This window comes from Equus przewalskii, chromosome 14, assembly GCF_037783145.1.
Source record: "Equus przewalskii isolate Varuska chromosome 14, EquPr2, whole genome shotgun sequence".
NCBI lineage: Eukaryota > Metazoa > Chordata > Mammalia > Perissodactyla > Equidae > Equus > Equus przewalskii.
Window position 1 is genome coordinate 42,213,557 of NC_091844.1, and position 25,249 is coordinate 42,238,805.

Genomic DNA, 25,249 nt, shown 5'->3' on the forward strand with positions numbered 1-25,249 from the left:
GGAAAGCCTGTACTAGGAAACTCGAGATCACCAAAGTCAAGCAGGGGGATGATTGTTTGCGTTGTAATAAGATTAGACATAGGAAAATTTAAATATCTAGCTCCCTAATGCATTTTAAATGATTTTCTTTTTATGCAACTTTTCTGAATTTAGTAACCATTTCCTTTCTCCATAAGTAAAAGGACAGCCCTGCCTGCTTCCTTTTACTTTAATCCCATAGATCTTTCTATTATACTGTACTGCCTCTCACATTTCCATATGGTACTCATTTTTTTTTTTTTACCTTTCTTAGATATGTATCATGTTTTTTCACAGCTTTGTGAGGTAGGTAGGGAAGCTGTGTGTCATTATCCACATTTAACAGATGAAAAATAATGTGATACACCCAAACAATGCGGGTCACCCAGTGTTCACTAAGTCCAGCTTCTACAAAGGGTTTTATTATTTTAGGGAATTTCTCAGCCCCCCAAAAGACACCTAACCTAAAACTAATGCTCTCATGGACTTTCAATTTAATATTTTATTATTGAAAAGGTAGTGTGGCAGCCACTGAGGTGCAATCCCATTAAGAAAGAACTGGCCTTTCACCTTTGAGGACTGAAATAAGCTGACAACCTCCAGCGGCAGGGCTATTAGGAACTGCCATAGCATGGCAGCTATGGCCACACTTTTCCTGGGTAGCCACTGCCAAAGAATGATCATGGTGGGCAAACTGTGTGGCCATTTCTGCCCCAACAGAGACTCTTCTAACAGGCACTCTTTGCTCTGATGCTCCCTAATGGCTTGGCTGAGGCTTTGTCAGAACGTATCATAGTCTGAGCTTTCCCTGCCCAATCCTTCTTGTCCTCTTTCCTTTCACAGGTGTCATATCAATATCCCACTCCTGGTGGCACAGGGGTTAAGTTCACACACTCTGCTTTGGCAGCCCAGGGTTTGCTGGTTCGGATCCAGGGTGCAGACCTAGGCACAGCTTATCAAGCCATGCTGTGTCAGGCATCCCACATATAAAATAGAGGAAGATGGGCATGGATGTTAGCTCAGGGCCAATCTTCCTCAGCAAAAACAAGAGGATTGGTGGCAGATGTTAGCTCAGGGCTAATTTTCCTCAAAAAAAAAAAAAAAAAAACACTCTGAAAGCTTTCTTGTCCAACCCTGCTTCCCTTCCTTTTATCTCTCATAGTTAATATACTTCCTTTCCCCAACAAAACCCTTGCACTCCTAATTCTGTCTCAGCATCTGCTTCTCTGAGAACTGGATTAGACACAGGTGGTCAGTAAATCATAGCCTTGATTAAAAGTGCTAAACAAATGAAGATGAAAAACAAATTAGCCTTTGGTGACCATCAGACTTTCCTATACTAGCAGGCCAGTCTCAAAAATCAACTTCCTATTTTAAATGGCCAGATGTGCACCCATCTTTGCCACATTCTCAAGTTCTGCACTTAGTTAAGCCTTTACTTCCCATCTCCTTTGCTTCCTGATGCTTGTAGACTCTTAGATTGCTTTACTTTTCCCATGAATGGGTAAAACCAGTGATTACAGAGCACCCTGTGAAAACTACTCTTCTTTGCAGTAAATCAAATAGGAAGGGCCTTTTTCTTCAGTTCAGCTCCCCTCCAGGGATACCCACGTGCTCTTCTCTACTTCCTACCATACCTCCTGGATTCACACTTCACTCCCTCTGAATTCACACATATCTGAATCTATTCTGGTATGTCGATCCCTTTAACCACAGGGCAACTTATTGGATTTTCATCTGTGTCCACATGGATTTACAATTTAAAAATGTACAAAATTATTTAGCTTCCCTTTTACTTATGCCTTGGCTCCACATTTACAGGCTGTAAGCTCCTAGGGGACAAAGGGCCAAGATAATGTTGTATATACATTTTTTTGTATCCATGACAGCACCTAATTTACGGCCTTCTGCACAGTAGGTTTAAGTAAATTTTTATTGATTTGACTTGATGGTAATAATTGGACAATTGAAGCAAATTCTTTTCAATAGATACCTGAGTGCCAAGCATGATAAACTATCAAGAATCATACAGTTAAAAAAGAAAGAGAAAATAATGCATAGTCATTGAATACTTGCTATGTGAAAGCATTGAGTGCTTTACAGAAGTCAAATCGTTTAACCCTCATGCCCCTAGAAGGAAGTTATTTGAAGATATCTTGAGGATGAGAAAATAGGATGAGTAAGGTTAGGTGCTCTATACAAAACAAATAAACTTAAGTAACTGGCAAAGTTGAGATCTGAACCTAAATCAGTATGACCAGAAGACTGGGTTTTAAGGGGAGATGACATAAGCACACCTAAAGGTCTAGAGGTAACATTGCACTCTGACAAAAGTGTAATAGATTTAAGTTTAATAATATTTTTGAGGAAGGGGAGGTTATTTCTAATTGGGGGACTCAGAGAAAGAAAAAACATTTAAGTTGGGCCTTGAAAAATATCTAAGATTTCCACAAATGGAGAAAGGGAAGAAGAAATAACACAAGAAGGAAAACCAGGGCATGGGTCAATGTGTGTTGGGTGTGGAGAGGTTATTGGAAACACAACACAAGCCAGGAAAACTGGTTAGCATCAGTTTACAGAAATCTGTGAAAACCATGCTAAGAAGCTGGGACACAATTTTTGTACAAATAAAAGTCACTGAAGGTTTTTGCAAGGAATAAGATTATCAGCAGTGGCAGCATCATAATGAGGAAATGGAAGCAGAGTTCACTTAGGACAATATTATAATAGTCCAGGCAAGAGGCGATGGGAGGCTGGACTAGGGCACCGGTGAACAAAAGACGGGAGACAAAGAAGAGAGCCACAGTTACTGGATAAGAGGGTGAGAGAGAAAGTCAAAGATAACTCTGAAAATGGTGTGGCTGGCTGGGTAAGCGAGGATTCAATGAACACAGAAAGAGAGAATAGAAGGAGGAGGAGGAGATTTGGAAAGAAAATGATTAATTCATTTTTGTATCAAAAACAAACTGGTTGATTGGTGGCTAACACCCTAATCCAACCAGTTCCTGGTTTTCTCAGGTTAGGCAGGACTGAGTGACAGACTCATAGGATGGAAGAAATAAAGGACCTCTTTCCCATCAAGAGTCTACTCGGCTGCCTTCCTGCTCCTTGAGCAACCAAGAACCCTAAGTGTCATGCAGCCAGACTCGCTCAAATGGAAAAATTTCTCAAAATTTGATATAATGGACAGGAAAATGTCAGCTAGAAAAGGGGTGCAAGAGATTATAGAGCTGGAAGAGAAAGAAGCAAGATGCTAATGTGAACAAATGTCATTGCCCATCAGGATGTGACCACTCATTAAATCACATTACTACTTTACCCCCACTTTCCAAATTCACGTTAGAGAAGAGATGTATATACAACCCCAAAAATGAGAGTCACTTTTCAAGAACTTAAATTTTTCTTGTACAAGCAAATACTTTATCATAATTTAGACTATTTTATACAATTAAATCCTTTTAATTAGCACACCCTGTTGCAGCAAGAATTGCGTCTGTTAAGCTCCATTCCAGAGACTGACAGAAATTATATTATGGAGGGTGACAGACACTATGCATGACTTTTTTAAATGGCAGTTTGGAAAACACTTTTAAAACTCTAGGAAGAACATATAGACTTACTCAGAAACTTTAAAGGCTCTTATTATAAAAAAGCCAACATTTATTTTATTTGAATAGGGTTTATAATATTTTCCTATTTTTTCAAAAGATACTGTAATGTGAAAATCTTCACAAAAAATTAAATGCTTACTGACTAATGAAAATCACTATGTGCCCAAAGGGGAATGAGCAAGGAATGAATACGCAGCATGTTTATGTTCACAAAAGTCATTGATATCTGTTATAAACCTGTATGTAGCCTCATAGATGCTACTACGTTTTGATATAAATATGTGCTTTTTATTCTTTTACTGTATAGTACTTTATTTCTCCTCAACTTCCCTACCTTGCTTTTGCCAGCAATAAAGTGCCGCAAATGATACATGTACATGTGCATTACTACTGTTCAGCCTTGACAAAATAATGTAACTTTTAAAAGGCACCAGGTTACTTTTCAAACATGATGCATATTTGTGTGTGTTTGTGTGTGTGTGTGTGAGGAAGACTGTCACTGAGCTAACGTCTGTACCAGTCTTCCTCTATTTTGGCTGTAGGACGCCAACATAGCATGGCTTGATAAGCACTGTGTAGGTCCACGCCTGGGATCCAAAACCATGAACCTGGGGCCACCAAAGCAGAGCACACAAATTTAACTGCTATGCCACCAGGCTGGTCCTTCAAACAAGATATTTATTAGAATAAGTACAAAGATATATTTTTCAAAAATACAGTTTGACCTTATCTTTTAGTGAGCTGTAAAAAGTATGCAATTCTGTTTTCTGATGGATGAAACATGCACTTATTCTTGAAAAAGTAGGATAAAATGAGGGGGTTTTTTTCCTCCTACATCTCATAACTACCTACTCATATTTCAAATCTGGAATTTTACCCTTTCTTTATATTTAATATTCATTGAGTCTGAGAGACTTAAAGACACACCCATGAGGTTATCATATGAAGAAACAGCAGAAAAGCTGTACTTTTTATCATTATCTCTTCACTCCATCTATTGCTCCATGAGGCCCAAGTCTATGACTCCCTTAAATGGCCCCATAAATTCAAGCATGATAACAAAATACAGAGGTATAGCTAGTAGTATTCTAAATGATATGAGCATTTTGACCTCATGACCTGCTTTTCTATTCCAACCTGGTTCTTTTAGCAATATATGAAAGTCTATTTGATTAAATATGGCTGTGACTTAATATGCTTTGCAGATCTTGGGGGGAAATTTCCTTAATAGTTCATAGGCTAGCAATTGCTTCTTTACTAAAAATGCCTTTACCTACAAAAGAAAACTTTTCCACTTAAGTCTATTTCCAATTTGTCCTTTTGACACAAGTTCTCAAGGATTATACGAAGAACTTATGATACCTTCATTAATTTCCAATATCAAAGCACATAACTTGTGTCTGTCCTTTAACAAAATAAACAGGCAATGGAAGAGGACTATCTGAATTGCATCCAATTTATGGTCTTCCTCTTTGTCTAAATCAAATCTGAACTTCACACTTTTCAACATGTCAGTAAGCGTGCTCAGAGCTTGGTGTCATCTGTAAACAGTAGATACTCACAGAAGGTTAGCTGACGTAATTTGACTGTCATTGCTGTAATATTATAAAAAAGGTTCACCACATGTAAGCTGTGTCTACATAAAACACACTATCCAACATTCAAAATAGCCTCTCTGTTCTACATTAACTACAAATTCTATTGATGTCAAAGACAGTATTTGCCGACAGCAATAATGCCATTCTTACATGCACACCCCCTTAGGGTTCCAGTTTTTTAACAGCCCCTCAACAGGGGTACTTCTTAACTCATCCAATTTATAGAGGTCAATGAGTTGATTCAGAATTCAGAAATGACATTTTCCCATACTAACTGGGAAACAAAACACCTATATATAGCCCTTTGTTAATTAGGATGCTCAAATATTTTGGTCATAAATAGTTCTTTGGTCATGTATACATCTGGTCTTCAGAAATAGAAATAATATGAGTAGTGGGACTCAGTAGGCACTCAATAAACTTATATTGATTATATACAGTCAAATACTAATTTTTCAACAACACTAACTCTCTTGGGAACTAAATATTCTTGAGGATAGGTGATTTGTTAAGTGGACCATCTTCTACTTACAGAGCATATACATTTATAAAATGTGAAATCTCTTTCCCTCATATAGAAAACAGACACTGAATGTTCTACTCCCTACCACCTGAGGGATGTCTATATCAAACTACACACCTGGGGAGAACTACACATATTAAATCCAATTCATTACCATTTTCTTAACATCTAACCAGAACACCATATGTCTTTTAAAATAAATCTAAACAATTCTTGAGAAGCAAAATAAGATAAGGTGTCCTTTTGTCATAAGCATGACTACAATAAAAAATAATATTTTCTAGCTGTTACTTACTGAGTGCTCACTATGTGCCTGATATTGGTCTAAGCCTTTCACATGTTTAAATCATTTGATCCTTACAATACCTCTTTGAGAGAGGTACTATTATCCTTATTTTTATTAGTAGAAATGGAAGCATAAAAAGGTAAACTAATATAGCTAAGAACACAGAGTTAACAAGAGAGAGGGTCAGAACTCAGAGCCAGGGAGTCTGATTCCAGAGCCCATCCTCTTAACTATTCGACACTGAATCCCTAACACAACTGAAAGTTATGCAAATAGTTGCCATCTTCTTCTATCAAACCTTTCGCCTAGGATTAAGAGAAGGTAAACACTCCTCTGTTCATTGGTTTCTTTCTGGTCCTGAACAATGACATTTAGCTCCAGAATAAACAGGTAGAGTGTATTATGAAGTGGAGATCCCACCACATGTGTTCAAGAACTAACTGCTTGGAGATTCCACGTGTAAGAATAAGCCATGTTAGAAACACTAACTGGTTTGGTCCCGCCTGGAGTGGCACAAGGCAAAATAAAAGAGGATGTGTCTTTCTGCCTTCTATTCTTACTTTTCCCCCTTTCCTTTTTCTTTCTCTATCCTGGTGCCCAAAGCACACATATGGCCAAAATACATCGGTATTCATGCTAACATGTTAGCAACTTACATGGGACAGAACATTATCCTGAGATTTTTATTAAAATTATTTGGAAAATTTACATCTCAACCTCCATCCAATGATTTATGTCTAGGTCCCTGTAATAGTTTTACAGGGCTGCTATAACAAGGTACCACAAACTAGATGGCTTAAACAATAGAAATTTATTGTCTGATAGTTTGGAGGCTAGAAGTCTGAAATCAAGGTGTTGGCTGGGTTGGTTCCCTGTGAGGGCTGTGAAGCAGAATCTGTACCATGCCTCTCTCCTAGCTTCTAGCAATCTCAGGTGTTCTTTGGCTTGTAGAAAGCATTCTCCCTGTCTCTTCACATCATCTTTCCTCTATGCATGTCTGTCTCTATGTCCAAGCTTCCCCTTTTATAAGAATAACAACCATATTGTATTAGGGCCTTCCCTAATGGCGTCATCTCAACTCAAAAGACCCTATTTCCAAATAAGGTCACATTCACAGATACCAGGGGTGGGGACTTCAACATCTTCTGAGGTGATGGGATTCAACCCCTGGAAGTCTCCATTCTCAGTTTCTTTGCAAATATGCTGACAGAGCTCTATCTATAAGAAAACACTCATAATGGCTACATTAAGTAGTAAAGATCTCTTGTCACAGTGGTTAGATTTCCCCCAAGAGGAATTTAAGAAATGTGCAAAGGGCTCAGTTGCCGTACTTGGCTAAACTATGTCCAGCTCTATTTGGCTGGCTTTACCTGTTACTCCTGAACATTGAATGACTAATTAATCAATTTGTTTATGCACTAACCTATTCAATGACTCATTCTTCACTCATCAGTTATTTATTGAGTACTTATTATCTGCCACTCTCTGTGCCAGCTGCTGGATACACATCAGTGAATAAAACACAACCCTTGTTTTCCTAGTTACAAAACTAGAAACTTACTCTCCTTATGGATATTTAACTGAAAGAAATCGTGCTCACCTGGTTCTGTACACAGTAGTTTCCTAAGTCATATTTGTAGCTAACAACCAGTTCTGTCCAGGAAGTCAGAGGCTATGAGAACTAAAAGAGGCCAAAGATGATCTAGGTTACTCAATTTACAGAAAGCGAAGCTATGGCAGAGAAGTCTACTGCAATAAGTAATTTTAAAAAAAGAAAAAAAGGAAAAGAGAGCTTCAGTATAATTCAACTAAAACTTGTGTGTATTCCCATTTCCTCATGAATTTTAGGATAAAGAAGAAAGAAAGTAGAAAAAATAAACTGTACCTGATATTAAGGAATGATGTTAATTTTGTTAAGTGAGGTAATGGCATTGTGACAATATGGTGAATTGTCCTTGTTTTTCGGAAATACATAGGTACTTAAGTATTTAGAGGTAAAATGTCATGATTTCTATAATTTATTTTAAAACTTTCCAACCAAAAAATAAATTTGAAAAATTTTCAAAATGTTTATTTTTAAATCAAAGTGATGGGTATATGGAGTTCTCTATTATTCAGTATGTTTGAAATTTTTCAAAGTAAAAGGTTAAAAACACTATAAGCTCCTAGAGGAAAAGTATGTACTTAAGTTCTTACTTGTCTCATCTCAGCACTGGGAAAGAAGCTTCACAAAATATTAATTTTAAATATGAAGACCACGGCTTCTAAATTATCATGATTATGCTCTTTTCAATATTTTCCACTGATCACCACCAATAATAATAAAACTCTGGTAGTCCATATTCATATTGCTGTTATTTGCATAGTATTTTGAAATAAGAATTTTTTCATTGTATATGGATCTAATCTGATTTAAAATCAATCATCTTAGTGTAGACATGTTAAGAATAAATTTTGATAATAGGAACTCTATTAAGTATCAGATAACACAGCTAAAAATACATTTGATTACTTAAACAAATTTAAAGTAATATAATAAACTGTAGTAAAACACAGTAGTAGTAACACATTACAGAACGTTAGATGTAAATAAAATTTGGAGCTGACTTTATTTTTATTTGACAAATCACAACGAAAGAATCCCAAAATAGTAAGTTTGTCAAACTGATCTATGAATACAAGATACATGGAAGCTATTAAATCTCAAAAAAAAATCCATATGATAAATAATTATAGAGACAAAAAAATTCAGTGAAAGTGTTTATTTTGAAAATAATTCTACTAATATAAAACATAAAATTTTAAAAGTTCAAATAACTAAAATCATGGGAACAAATTTCAAAGTTCCTTTGCTTAACTAAAAATATACAGTGAATCTCACTAGGAAGAAAGAAAATAACATGCATATTACTTCATGTTATAAGTGACTATGAAGACCAACATGTTATTTAATTTACAGTATAACACTATCCACATGATATCAAAATACTTTAAAGTAGCATTAGCAGCTGTACCATCTAGTAATATTATGGTATCATCAAGCTAAGAAATATAACACTACTCTGGAGATAATGAAATACAGAGGTATGTCCTAGGACTAAATTTTATATATGTTGACAAAGGAAATGCTACCTCTAAATGGTAACCATATGATGTGCACATACCATGCAAAATTCAAGTAACTGTGATTGATAAATGGATTATGTTAGAATTCCCTCTAGCAAGCAGTGAACAAGCAGCTTTAATAAGGCTTATGACCTTACCCTGTGGATATCCTAGGGAATCTGCAAATGAATATTTTGCCACCAGATACAGGTCAGGTACTACAATTCCTGTTCCCAGATCATTAAATTTTTTCTAAATTTAAACTTTTTAACTTCCTTAGCTATGCAACAATTGCTAAGATACTTTGGAAATATGGTAAGAAACACTACCTTCTGCAATGAGCATTAAGTACTTGGAAAACCCGTTTGCAGAGAATCACAGAATTCTAGAGCTAGAAGGAACTTTTGAGATCACTTAGTCAAAGTCTACATCTTCTGGACTAGAAAACCAAAATCTGCACAGGTTAAATCATTTGCTGAAGGTTGCAATTCTGCTGAATAGCAGAGCTGGAACTGCAACCTAGTCTCCTGACTTTCAGTCCAGCACAACTCTCCGTAGTCAAATAAGTGTTTTTAAAAATCACAGGTTTCCTAAGTCATACTTATTACTCCAGATGTCGACGTGAGGAACTGTTCTCTACTTTCGAGGGCCTCCCTCTTTGACTCAGCAGGCAGCTTTGGGGTAGAAATACATGGAACATAGGTGGGGTCAAGGAGCTGAACTATGTAGGTACTCTGGGCACTAGGTGAGATGACAGGTATTGCATCAAGACTGGCCCCACATCCTGAGGAGTCAATAAAGTATTTCCTGAAAGGTTACTACAAAAGAAACACTAACCTAGGGGCTGCAAGGAACACAAAAGAAAGAAGAGAACTATGCCTACCTATAAGCCTCAAGGAGTTCCTTCTAGTTCAGAACATAAGACAACACAAGACAAGTGAGACTTGAGTGCTCATGTGTTTAAAATACACATTAGAAGCTAAAAGAAATCAGAGAAAGAGAAGATCAGAATAGACCAGAACCATCAAGAAAGGCTTCATGTAAGAGCAGGAATATAAGCTGGTGCATGAAAAAACAACGTGCTTCTGAGGAACAAGGGGTGGCCTTCCATAGTGAGGAGAGCATCTGCACCACTGAAATAAAAAGAGGTGTACAAGCCCTGATTTTAGTTAAATTGCTTCAACTTTCTTCACTAGTGACACTGGGAGATACAGCCAAATGGATAGTACTCAACAGCAAAACCACCATTTGATATCATTTCTGGTAATGCCATTATAAGTAAGGACATCAGAAAGGCATATTCATTTTCCAAATACTGTATAGCACCTATAAGCCTAACTTTCCAGTAATCAACTGTGTGACACCATTTTATATTCCAAGGTATTCCAATCTAAATGGATGATATCTACTTACCTATCAGAAAAGCATAAATTTAGAAACATTATGTAAAGAATGCAACATAATGCCTAGTACACAGTAAATGTTTGAAATATTAGTTGAAATTGATTTATACTGCCTTTACTGAAGATGTACCCCTTCTGCATGTAGTTGTTTCTTAATATAATTTAATTTTTAATTTAAAGAGTTTTTTAACCAAACCAATACACTTGATTTACTCTTCTTCTACTGAAAACTATCAATGAAGCATTTTCTTTAGACTTTTATCTAAAATGCAGATTTTTTAAAAAACCTTATTAAATTGAGGATGATGTAAAGAAGTACATAAGAAATCTCAATTTTTTTTAATGAGATTTTTCCACAGATGAAGTTGAGATATTTTTCTTTCAACAAAAAATGCTGAAGATGAAGAAAGAAAGAAGGTAAATGTGTACACTTTAAGAGTCTTCAAAATTCCAAATTTGGAGAGGATCAGATGAGTCATCAATAAATGGGAAAAATGCAATTAAGATATAGGGAAAAAGACAAGAAGCATCAAAATAATCTACAATGGGCCATTCAGACTCTCTGAGGCTATCTGACTGATTTTAAGAGAAAAACATTGTTCAATCCCAGTACGAATAGTAGTTGGGGACATTAAAAACAAAAAAAAGAAAATGAAAATGCCCCAGAACATCAAACGTATCCCCAACTGTCTATGCAGGGCATTACTTTGACTATTATTCCTATCAGGACACTTCCCATTCTACCTTAACTAAGATGGCCATTGTTCTTCTCTAATATCTCTTTGATTCTACTTCCCAATTTTACCTCAATCCTTACAACTCTACTGCCTTCACAAAGGCTGTATAAAAGTCAACTTTTCTTGCCTTTTTCTCTGCCAAATCATTGAATAGTATCTTCCTTCTCTAATTTTGAATCTTTTTACCACTTATTTTTTCTCTTCATTAAATAGCTTACAGCTAAAGTTCTGTTCTCCATAGTTTTAATTCAAAAAAATACATGAAGGGAGAACTGACATTTAAAACTATAATCCAAGAAAACTTTCTGGAAATAAAAGGCCTAATCTATATATCAAAAGGGCCTACCAGATATCTGGGAAAACTGATACATGATGATCTACCCTAAAATATACCCTGATTACATATTATTAATAAAGAAAAAAATCCTAAAGACAGTGAGGCAAAAAGGACAAATAACATACGATGGTAAGAGAATTAAACCAGCAGCAGACTTCTTAAAAGTAACATGCAAAACGAGGCAACAATAGATGAGCATTTTCAAGAAATTCAAGGAAAGAAAATGTGAACTAAATATTTTAAATCCATCCAAGCTATCTCTCAAGCATCAACGATACTGAAAAAGTTTTATACATGCAAGGGAATGCTGTGCCCATAGGCACTTCTTGAGCAATCTACTAGGAGGTTAGTTTCATCCAATCAAAAAATGAGTGGGTAACTTTGGCAAAAAGGACAGAAGGGTGAGCATTATTAATATATTTAATTATATCTAAAACAAGGCTGGAGATAAATGAAGAATATACAAGTGATGTACTGCGTTCTGACCAAGTAAAATGATGCAACTAAAAAGATGAGACAACAACAGTAAGGGAAACAGAAAAGTAAAATAAGCTCATTCACAAGGAATAAGTAGTAGATGGAAGTCAAAAAATATCACAGAAGGATATCATAGTAGTAGGAAAAGGTTAAATACAGGAGAAGTGGGCTAAAAGCATCTTTAAAAGGTCTAATTACTAAGGTAATCACTACAACAAAAATATAAAATTTTATAAATAGTCACTCCCCCTAAAAAACCTTAACAAATATAAGATCAAAGAAAATATAAAACATAAAAAAGAAACAAATATATATATTTACATATAAGTAAATATAAGTAATCGATATTTACCAAATAGCCTGCAATGATGTTTATAAAAGAGAAACTCAGGAGAATCAAGGAGATGGACAGAAACACACTATCAGTGGAAGCCTTTTAAATACCACTGTTGATATAAAATAGATTAAGTGGACCAAAACTAAGTAAAGATATAGATGAGATAAATAACATAGGTAGATCTTTTACAGATATTAAACTTTACACTATGAAAACACAGACTATCTTTTTCTCAAGCAAACAGACTGACAAAAATTGCTCATCTTCTAAGTTACAGTAAAAGCTTCAGTGCATGCTAAAGAGTAAAATTATTATAAACAATACCCTGACCATCTTGTCACAAGTCCCAAATATCTATTAATTACCAATGGAAAAACAGTAATTTTACAGTGAAGAAACTTGGCAGGCACTACCTTGTGTAAGCAATCAAAGTTAATTTTACCCAGAATATCTACTGATATGATCTACCCCTGACAGGTACAGAGCACCTTTGTGTTATCCTTCCCCATACTGTGGAACCTCAATCCAATAATGAGAAAACATCAGACAAACCCAAATTAAAGGTCATAAAAAATCAGAAAAGGCTGACCAATTGTCACAGATTAGAGGATACAAAGAAGACGTGACAACTAAATGCAATGTGAGATCCTGGATTGGATCCTCAAACAGAAGAAGGGCATTTATGGAAAAGTGGCGAAATCTGACTAAAGTCTCTAGTTAACAGTATTGTGCCAATTTTAATTTCTTACCTTTGATAATGGTTCTGTGGTTAGATAAGGGTAAGATGGGTGAAGGGCATCCTGGGTACTCTCAGTACTACTTTGCAAATTTTCTGTAAGTCTAAAATATCTAAATAAAAAATTGTAAAAATGAAAAAAAAAGAAAATTTAAAAACTTTCTATCTCAATACTTTTTGGTGAAGGCGAACTACAAACATTCTAAAAATTAAAAATAAAAACATAGCATTTCAAAATTCACGAGGTACAATACAAAGCAGTGACCAGAGGAAAAATCATGCTGTTAAACACTTACAGAAGTAGTAAATGGTGCTGGGAAAACTGGACAGCCAAGTGCAAAAGAATGAAAGTAGACCATTATCTTACACCATACACAAAAATTAACTCAAAATGGATTAAAGACAGTACATTCTGACAAGGGTCATAGCAGTATCTTTTTGAGTACCATGTCTGCTCAGGCAAGGGAAATAAAAGGAAAAATAAATAAATGGGACTATATCAGACTAAAAAGCTTCTGCAAGGCAAAGGAAACTAACAACAAAACTGAAAGACAACCCACCAACTAGGAGAAAATATTTGCAAATCATATATCCAACAAGGGGTTAATTTCCAAAATATATAAAGAACTCATACAACTCAACTACAAAAAAATGAACAACGTGATCAAAAACTAAGCAGAGGATATAAACAGACATTTTTCCAAAGAAGATATAAAGATGGCTAACAGTCACATGAAAAAATGTTCAACATCACTAATTATTAGGGAAATGCAAATCAAAACTAGAATAGATATCACCTCACACAGTCAGAACAGCTATAATTAACAAGGCAAGAAATAACAAGTGTTGGAGAGGATGTGAAGAAAAGGGAACCCTCATACACTGCTGGTGTGAGTGCAAACTGGTGCAGCCACCATGGAAAACAGTATGGAGATTTCTCAAAAAATTAAAAATAGAAATACCATATGATCCAGCTATTGCACTACTGCATATTTATCCAAAGAACATGAAATCAATAATTCGAAAAGATATATGCACCCCTATGTTCCCTGCAGCATCATTCAGAATAGCCAAGACATGGAAGCAACCAAGTGCCCATCAACAGATGAATGGATAAGTACATGTGGTGTACATACACCGAATACTACTCCGTCATAACAGGAAGACAAAATTGTGCCATTTGCGATGACATGGATGGACCTTGAGGGCATTATGCTGGAATGTCAGAGAGAGAAAGACAAATATCACACGATTTCACCCATATGTGGAAAATAAACAAACAAATACATAGATGAGGAAAATAGATTAGTGGTTACCAGAGGAGAGGATTCAGGGAATGCAAATGGGGTAAAGGGGCACATATGTATGCTGACAGATAAAAACTGGACTCTTGGTGGTGAATATGATGCAGTCTATACAGAAACTGAAATAGAGTGATGTACACCTGAAATTTACACAATGTTGTAAGCGAATATGACCCCAATAAAATATTTTTTTAATTTAAAAAATAAATGAAATAGATCCCAAATTGAAGACCAAGAAAAAGAACAGAAAGATAAAATTAAAAGAGCAGAAGTAAAGACATAATAAAGGCAAAATCAGAAATTAATGAGATAGAAAAGAGAAAAACAACACATCTCCTTAATAAAAATCCAAGTTTGTTGAAGAGTTGATAAAAATGGGCAAACTACTAGCTACCTTCATCCAGAGAGAAATAAGAAAGAAAACAAAAATAAAATAAAAAATAAGTCAAAGGAAACAACCATTGAAGTAGAAGAAATGTAAAAGTCATGAGATTACAATGCAGATCACCATACAGATAAATTTGAAAAACTAGACAAAATGGATACAGCTAAAACTGACCTAATTAGAGATAAAGAGCTTAAACAGCTAATTTCCATAGGAAAAAATAAAGAGTTACAAGGAACTAACTCACAGAATAGCAACAGAACCAGATGGTTTCACATTCAAAAACTAAATGGTTCCAATATAATAGAAATATTCTGGAGCATAGAAAATGAAGTAAAATCTCCAAATTCTTTTCCTGAAGCAAGTAGAATGATGAACCCTAAACTGATCAAAATAGTACAAAAATAGAAAATTACAAACCAATATCACTTATAAATACCAAAATGAAAACACTACATAAAATATTAGTGAACACACTTCAACATCATATTAAGTAAATAATATATCACAACAAAGTGGGTTTTATTCCTGGAAAGTAAGGTTGGTTCAATATTAAAGGCACAGCAATATATTAAAATATATTAATAGATCTGAGAAAAATATATGATTATTTCTATACATGCTAAATAAGCCTTTGACCAAATTCAATACCCATCCCATAAAAACAAAAAATCTAATCAAGAATATGGGAATTGGTGGTTATTTCTTTAATATGTCTCTAAAGACACACACACCAACACACACACACATATTCACACATATGTAGACACACCTTAGTCCTAAAGCTAACATCACATTTAACAGAGTAATACTTCAGTCATTTCTGCTAAGATCAGGAAGAGCCAAGGATGATCATTACCTTCACCAGATTTACTACCTACTAGATGTACTAGACAGTGCAATTAGACAAATCTAAAATATAAGGACTGAAAAAGGAAAACTATTATTATTTGCATATGATATGACAGTTTCCTACGAAAACTCTATAGAATCATTACTAAAACTACCTCAAACAAGTTTAGTAAATTAACAGGATATAAAATAAACGCATAGGGCTGGCCCGGTGGTGCAGCGGTCAAGTTCGCAGGTTTCGCTTTGGCGGCCCGGGGTTCACTGGTTCAGATCCCAGGTGCAGACATGGCACCACTTGGCAAGCCATGCTGTCATAGTTGTCCCACATCTAAAGTATAGGAAGATGGGCACGGGTGTTAGCTCAGGGCCAGTCTTCCTCAGCAAAAAGAGGAGGATTGGTGGCAGATGTTAGCTTAGGGCTAATCTTCCTCAAAAAAAACACAAAAAACAAAAAACAGGACTGCCACAATTAGGCCTTTCCTTATCTAAAAAAAATAAATGCATAGAAATCAACAACTTTCACATACACAAACAATAATCACTTAGAACATAAAATTGTAGAGTAAAACGGCACTGATAATACCAACAAAAATGATTTAGTATTTAGGAATAAGCATAACAAGAAATGTGCAAAACTAATATGAGAAAAGCTTTAAAACACTCCAGAATATACAAATGTAAAACTGATGAAATACAAAAGCATTCCTTGTTGTTGGATAGAACATCTCTGCATCACAAAGATGTCAGGTCTTCCCCAAATTAATTCAAAGATCTGGCAAAATTCCAATGAAAATGCCAACAAGTATCTTTTTAAAGGAAGCTAGACAAAAGAAGACAGAAAAAGGTGAATAGCTAGAATAATATTGAAAAAGAAAATCTACCAGGCACTAGCAGCCTAACCAGATATTAGAATACATTACAAAGCCTTAGAAATGAATGCACTAGTATGGCAATGAAGCATAGACAGACAGACAAACCAGAGGATTCAATAGAAAGCACAGACATAAACTCAAGTACATATGGAAATTTAGTGTATGATAAAGGTGGCATCTAATATCACTGAAGCATGGATTTTTTTTTTTAATAAACAGTGTTGGAAAAACTGGAAAACCATTTAGAAAAAGATAAATTGGGTCCATACCTCCTGTCATATAAAAGAATAACCTCTAAATGAATAAGAGATTTAAACATAAAAATGAAACCATATAATAAAATTCATATAAAACCTGTCTTTAAAACAAGGTTATTAACCATGACCCAATATCCATAGGAAATAAAAGATTTATAAATTTAACCACTTTAAAAATAAAAAAAAAAATTCACCTTCTACATGGCAATAAAACATCACAAGTACAATCAAAGGACAAAAGGAAAACTGAGACAAAATATTTGAAAAATATGTAATAGATGAAGGGCTAACATAATTCATACCTAAATAACTCTTCAAAATTGAAGGAATAAAAACCAAAAAAAAAAAAAAAAAAAAAATGATAGAAAAATATGCAAAAGACATAAGCAGAAAATTCACCAAAAAAACCCATTATTTAAAACTGGCCCTTTTTGCTTTTGGCAATGAGGAAGTACAATGATTGGATTTACACTCCACTGCATGTGGGAAACTGGATAAAATAAAAGATAGAAATGTTTTTCGGGGGCTGGCCCCGTGGCCGAGTGGTTAAGTTTGCACGCTCTGCTGTAGGCGGCCCAGTGTTTCGTTAGTTCGAATCCTGGCTGCGGACATGGCACTGCTCATCGGACCACGCTGAGGCGGCGTCCCACATGCCACAGCTAGAAGAACCCACAGCGAAGAATACACAACTATGTACCGGGGGGGCTTTGGGGAGAAAAAGGAAAAAAATAAAATCTTTAAAAAAAAAAAAAAAAAAAAAAAAAGAAATGTTTTTGGATATTAAACAAGCAGCACAAGACTGAGATCCTTGAGAAAATGTAAAAAGATTAGGTGAGCCGCACAGATGCCCCAGGTTTCTGCCTGATGACAATTCCAAACTCAAGAACAGGAAGGGAAATGCTAACTGCAGCACAGCAATCCGCTGAGAAGATGGTGACTGAGTTCAGAGAGGCTCCAACAGCCTGAAATTGCAGAGACAAGTTCAGACGAGGAAGGAGCCACATAGAAAAAAAAAAAAGGCTCCAGAAAAATCTGCACAGGGCTCTCCTTGAGTCTTATCTGTAGGATAAAAAGCACCGATGAAGAGCAGGGAGAAGAACAATTTCCAGGGCTCACGCAGAGGTGGGAGTTGTTTGAGTTCAGACCAACCCGAGTGGCAGGTCCTCACAGGGGATTCAGGAGAAATCACAGAACTTCATGGCATAGCAGTAGGAACAAACTATTGATAGGGTGTAAGCTACTATAGACCTATCTTAACAAAGCTTAAAAACAACCTTCACAATGAACACTCTGTCTCCAAGAAATTTAACTTAAATGAACAGACAAAAACAGATTAAAAGTAAAAGGATGGAAAAGATATACGACCCAAATTCCAATTAAAAGAAAGGTGGTGTGGCCTTATTAACATCAGACAAACTGGTTTCCAGATAAGAAATATTACCAGAGAGAAAAACTCACATTTTATAATGATAAAGGAGACAAAAAAATCCTAAACATGTATACTAATAACAGAATTCCAATATACATAAACAAATCTGATGGGGGGAGATAAATCCATAATTAAAATCGGAGGTTTCCATACCCTTCCCAATAGGGATGTGGAAAATTTCAACAACTCAACCAACTAGACATACCAGACTTTTATTAAACAGTCTACCCCCAAAATAGACAGGAGAATACATATTCTTTTCAAGGGCTCATGAAATATTCAGCAAGTTAGCCCTTATATTCAGGCATAAAATAATTCTCAATAAACTTAAAGGTATTGAAATCATAGAGAGAAGTTTTCTGACCACGACAGAATTAAATTAGGAATGAACAGAAGAGAGAAATTTGAAAACCTCCAAATATTTGGAAATTAAATAACATACTTCCAAATAAACAAGCACCAAAAAACAAATCACATTGGTAGCTAGAAAATATTTTGAAGTTAATAAAAATTAAAACAAAAATGAGTATTAAAAAGATCATTTCCCAGTGAATTAGCTTGGCATCTACTCAGAAGATTCAATACTGTTAAGATATTAATTACCTCAAATTAATCTATAGTTCAATACAATCTCAATCAAAATCCTGGCAGGTTTTTTGGTAGAAATAGACAAATTGATTCTAAAATATTATATATGGAATTGCAAAGTAGCCCTAATAGCCAAAATAATTTTGAAAAAAAAGCAAAGTTGGAAGACTCACACTCCCTAATTTTAAGGCTATGAAGCTACAATAATCAAGAAAGTGTGATAGTGACTGTATGATATTTGAAAAGAGAGCATCCAGAAACAGACTCATGCATAGACGGTCAATTCATTTTGACAAAGTTGCCAAAGCAACTCTCTGGGGAAAAGATATTCACTTCCACATACACATATAGTGTTGGAACAACTGCATGTATTTATGCAAAAAAAAAAAATGAACCTTGACCCTTATCATGCACCAAATACAAATATTAACTTGAAATACAGCAGGACTCTAACCATAAGAGTTCTATAAAACTTCTTGAAGTAAACTTATGAGGAAACATTTGTGATCCTGGCTTAGGACAGAAGCAGCACAAATCATAAAGAAAAAAATCATAAATTGGACTTCATCATAACTCATAATTAAAAAGTATGCTTTTTTAAATACATCAATAAGAGAATAAAAAGATAAGCTACAGATGCAGAAAATATCTGCAAACAAATATCTGGCAAAGGGCTCTCATCCTCAAAACATAAAGCTCTCTTAAAATAAGAAGAGAACATGATTTAAAAACGGGTATGTTCAGGGGGCAGTCAGGTGGCATAGTGGCTAAATTCACGTTCTCTGTTTCAGCGGCCTGGGGTTCATGGGTTTGGATCCAGGGCGAGGACCTACACACCACTTATGAAGCCATGCTGTGGTGGTGTCCCACATATAAAAGAGAGGAAGATTGGCACAGATGTTAGCTCAGGGACAATCTTCCTCAAGCAAAAAGAGGAAGATTGGTAACAGATGTTGGCTGAGAGCCAATCTTCCTCACCCCAAAAAAAAAAAAAAAAAGGGTACATTCAGTTCACCAAAGAAGATAAATGAGTGGCAAATAAACACAGGAAAGATGCTCAATATCTTTCGTCATTAGAGATGACTGACACAAATTAAAACTACTAGATATGACTACACATCTACCATAATGGCTAAAATTTTAAAAACTAATGAAACCAAGTGGTGGCAAGATGTGGAGCAACTGCAATTATCAGACATTGCTAGTGAGAATGCATGATGGTACAATCACTCTGGAAAACAGTTTAGCTGTTTCTTTTAAAGTTAAATATACACTTACATATGATGCAGAAATTTCACAGCTATTTATTTACCCAGAAAAAGTTAAAACATATGCCTAGACAAAAAATTGTATGTTAAAGAAGATATACAGATGGCCAATAGGCACATGAAAAGATGCTCAACATCACTAATCATCAGAGAAATGCAAAGCAAAACTACAGTTAGAATACTACTTTATGCCTGTTAGAACGGCTATAATCACAAAGACAAAAAATAACAAACGTTGGAGAGGATGTGGAGAAAAGGGAATCCTCATACACTGCTGCTGGGGATGCAAACTGGTGCAGCCACTATGGAAAACAGTAAGGAGATTTCTCAAAAAATTAAAAACAGAAATACCATATGATCCAGCTATTCCACTCCTGGGTATTTATCCAAAGAACTTGAAATCAACAATTCAAGGAGATTTATGCACCCCTATGTTCATTGCAGCATTATTCACCATAGCCAAGATGTGGAAGCAACCCAAGTGCCCACTGACTGATGAATAGATAAATAGATAAATAGACACACACACATGCACACACAATGGAATACTACTCAGCCATAAAAAAGACAAAATTGTCCCACTTGCAACCACATGGATAGACTTTGAGGATATTATGTTAAGCAAAATAAGCCAGAAAGAGAAAGACAAACACCATACGATTTCACTCATTTGTGGAAGATAAAAAAACTTACAAAGAGAACAGTTTAGTGGTTAGCAGGGGGAAGGGGGGTGGGGGGTGCGCACAAGGAGTGAAGGAGCACATTTACATGGTGTTGGAAAAATAATAATGTACAACTGAAATTTCACAATGTTATAAACTATTATGACCACAATAAAAAAACGTAATTAAAAAAAAGGAAAATAACAAATGGCAAGGATGTGGAGACACTGGAACCATTGTGCATTACTGGTGGGAATGTAAAATGGTGCAGCCAGTATGGCAAACAGTTTGGTAGTTCTTCAAAAGCTAAACATAGAATTACCATATGATCCAGCAATTCCAATCCCAGGTGTATACCCAAAGGAACCGGAAGCAGGGACTTTAACAGATATTTGTCTGCCAATGTTTATAGCAGCATTCCTCACAATAGCTAAAATGTAGAAGCAATCCAAGTGTCCATCGATGGATGAATGGATAAATAAAATGTGGTATACACATACAATGGAATGTTATTTAGCCATAAAAAGTTCTGATACAGGCTTACAATATGGATGAATCTTGAACACATTATGCTAAGTGAAATAAGCCAGACACAAAAGGACAAACATTCTATGATTCCACTTATATGAGGTACCTATAATAGGCAAATTCATAGAGACAGAAAGGAGAATAGTGGTTACCAGGGGCTGGAAGGAGGAGGAATAGGGAGTTATCGTTTAATGGGTATCAAGTTTCTATTTGGGGTAATAGAAGAAGTTTTGGCAATAGATAGTGGTGATGGTGCATGACACTGTGAACGAAATTAACACGACTGAACTGTTCACTTAAAAACAATAAATTTTATGTTATATATACCTTTCCCTCAAAAAAAACCACACCTGTATGTGAATGTTTATAGCAACTTTATTCTTAATTGCCAAAAAGTGGAAAAAACGACAAATATCCACCAACAGGTAAACAGATAAGAGACTGCAGTAATTTTCAATGGCATACCACCTATCATAAAGAGCACTGAACTGCCAAAGAACTACAGCGTGGATACATCTCAAAACCACTATGCTAAGGGAAGGAAGCTAGACATAAAAGAGTACATACCCTATAACTCTACTTACGTGACATTCCTAAAAATGCCAAAAGCATAGGGGCAGAAGTCATCGCCAGGCGCTGGGGGTGAGAGAAGGGCAGAGTGCAGAGGAGAATGTGGGGACTTTTGGATGACAGAAATGCTCTGTATCTTGATTGTAGCGGCGGTTATATGATATACATGTGTCAAAACACATCACACCGTACATTTAAAAGGGTGAATTTTACTGTTTGTAAATTATACTTCAATAAACCTAACCTTATAAAAACTATGCAGACTTTTAAAGGCTTTTAATATATATTGCCAAATTGCCCTTCCATTAACTTAATTTCTTCTCCTACTCCCATTTAATTTACATTCCCACTGGCATTGTACAAGTGCCTGACTGCACCCTCAGCAGCCTCAATACCACCAGATTATCATTTGAGACTTTTCCAATGGGATAAGTTCTCTAAAAATGTTGCCTCACTGTTTGCTCTGCATATCCCTTAGTTTTTAGTGACAGCGAACTTTTTTTCATCTATTTCTCAGACGGTTATATTTCTTCTCTATTCTATCTGCTCATTCTTTTAATCATTGTTTTAAGAAAGGATTTAGTATTTTTCTTATTCTGTTAGAGCTTGCTTTATATCCTCAAGTATTTCTCATACATACACTTTCCACTTTCTCATTTGCCTTTCGTTTTTTCAATTTTTTAATATATAAGCATCTTAAAATGTGAAATTTCTCAATAGTTTTTAAGATTTCTTTTTTTTACTTAGAAATTTCTTTCCTCATGTAGAGTTCACTTAAATATTCAACTACATTTTTTAAAATTTTTTATAGACTCAATTTTTTAACTTTTTAAATCTCTGCTGTCTGATACAGTGGCTACTAGCCACATGTGGTTATTTACATTTAAATTAATTAAAATCAAGCTTTTTCCCCAAAGCTTTTTTTCAGTCTTATCGCTTCAGGTCTTACATTTAAGTCTTTAATCCATTTTTTTTTTAATTGGGAGCACTGCTCAACAGTCTTTTTTTTTGGTGAGGAAGATTGGCCCTGAGCTAACAACTGCTGACAAGCTTTCTCTTGTTTTTTTTTCTCCCCAAAGCCCCAGCACATAGTTGTATATCCTCATAGTAGGTCATTCTAGTTCTTCTTTGTGGGATGGTGCCACAGCATGGCTCAATGAGCAGTGCATAGGTCTCTGCCCAGGATCCGAACCAGCAAACCCCAGGCTGCCGAAGCAGAATATGCAAACTTAACCATTTGGCCATGGGGCCAGCCCGTTCAATCCATTTTGAATTAATCTTTATGTATGGTGTAAGGTAAGAGTCCAATTTCATTCTTTCACGTGTGCTGTCCAGTTTTCCCACCACCGTTTCCTGAAGAGACTATCCTTTCGGCATTGTATATTCTTGGCGTTCTTGTCAAAGATTAATTGATCATATATGTGTGGGTTTATTTCTTGGCTCTCTATTCTGTTCTATTGGTCTGTGTCTCTTTTTATGCCAATAGCATACTGTTTTGATGACTATAGCATTGTAATATAGTTTGCAATCAGGAAGTATGATGCCGCCAGCTTTGTTCTTTCTCGAGTCTGCTTTGGCTATTCAAGGTCTTTTGTGGTTCCATGCAAATTTTAGGAGTGTTGTTTCTATTTCTATTTCTATAAAACAAAAGCCATTGGAATTTTGATAGAGATTGCATTGAATCTGCAGATTGCTTTGGGTAGAATGGATACTTTAACAATATTGATTCTTCCAATCCATGAACACAGGTCTTGGCAACAAATTTTTGCAATTGACACCGAAAACAAAGGCAGTGAAAACAAAAATAAACAAGTAAGACTACATCAAACTAAAAAGATTCTGCAGATCAAAGGAAACCATCAACAAAATGAAAAGGCAACCTAAGGAATGGGAGAAAATATTGGCTAATCATATATCTAATTAGGTATTAATATCCGAAATAAGAACTCATGCAACTCACTAGCAAAAAACAAATAATCAAATTAAAAGATGGGCAAAGAATCTGAATAGACATTTTTCCAAAGAAGACACACAAATGGCCAACAGGTATGTGAAAAGGTGTTCAACATCACTAATCATCAGGGAAAAGAAGATCAAAACCACAATGAGACATCACCTGTTAGGATGGCCATTATAAAAAACACGAGAGAGAACAAGTGTTGGTAAGGATGTGGAGAAAAGGGAACTCTTGTATACTCCACCACTGTAGTATCATACGGAATAATTTCACTTTCCTAAAAATCCTCTGTGCTCCGCCTATGCATCCCTCCCTCCCCACTAACCCTTGGCAATCACTCATCTTTTTAGTGTCTCCATAGTTCTGCATCTTCCAAAATGTCATATAGTTGGAATTATACAGATTTTCACTTAGTAACATGCATTTAAGGTTCCTCTGTCTTTTCATGTCTTGACTGCTCATTTCTTTTTAATGTTGAGTAATATTGCATTGTCTGGATGTACCACCATTTATTTATCCCTTCACTTATTAAAGGACATCTTGGTTCCTTCGTTTTGGCAATTACAAATAAACCTGCTTTAAACATTTGTGTGTAGGTTTTTGTGTGGATATAAGTTTTTAACTCCTTTGGGTAAATACTAAGGAGTGTAATTCCCAGATCATACGTTAAGATTATGTTCAATTTTGTAAGAAACCGCCAAACTGTCTTCCACAGTAGCTGTACCTTTGGCATTTCCACCAGCAATGAACGAGAGTTCCTGCTGCTCCACAGCCTCCCTGCGATTGCTGTTGTACTACCTCAATTTCAAGTGCTTAACAGCCACATGTGACTAATGGCTACCATACTGGACAGTAACATACAGAATATTTCCTTCATATAATAAGTTCTACTGGACCTACTGCTTTGTTTAAAACTTAGTTAGTTTGTCCAACAGAGGAGGACCTAATGTGACAGCTTTTTATTTTTTTCTCTGCATAAATCCATCCCTTCTCCCATTGGATTCTGATGGTTCATTACATTTGCTCAGAAGTTCAACTTCCTGCTCAGCCACTTCTTAACTATATGCCCATTAACAAATTATTTAACCCCTCTGAGTCTCAGGTTCTCATCCTAATTACTTATTAATTCAGTGCATTAAATTAGATAAGCAAGGTAAGATAAATTACAACATTCATCATGTTAAGTCCTCATTTGCAAACTCTTTGGGTTAGCGGTTTGTTTTTTGAATGTCTCAGTATGGTACTGTGAGGGTCCTTACTGAAAGTAAAAGCTTAATACTATATTTACCCGATCTGGATTTTTGTAACCCAAAAGTAGATTCGCTGCTTTTATGTCACCATGAACATATTCATTTTCATGTATATATTCCAGTACATCCAACTGTGAAAAGAAATACATAATGTAACGT

At 35.5% G+C, this 25,249-nt stretch overlaps 1 protein-coding gene across 2 annotated transcripts in view; it reads right to left on the bottom strand.

The window, feature by feature from the left end:
* VRK2 (VRK serine/threonine kinase 2) overlaps nucleotides 1-25,249 on the bottom strand; it is a 95,140-nt gene that overhangs the window by 36,445 nt on the left and 33,446 nt on the right. For both annotated transcript variants that reach the window (XM_008526611.2, XM_070573882.1), the window contains exon 7: nucleotides 25,129-25,221. In XM_008526611.2, coding sequence (XP_008524833.1) covers nucleotides 25,129-25,221 — 93 coding nt within the window. The remainder of the gene's footprint in view (nucleotides 1-25,128; nucleotides 25,222-25,249) is intronic.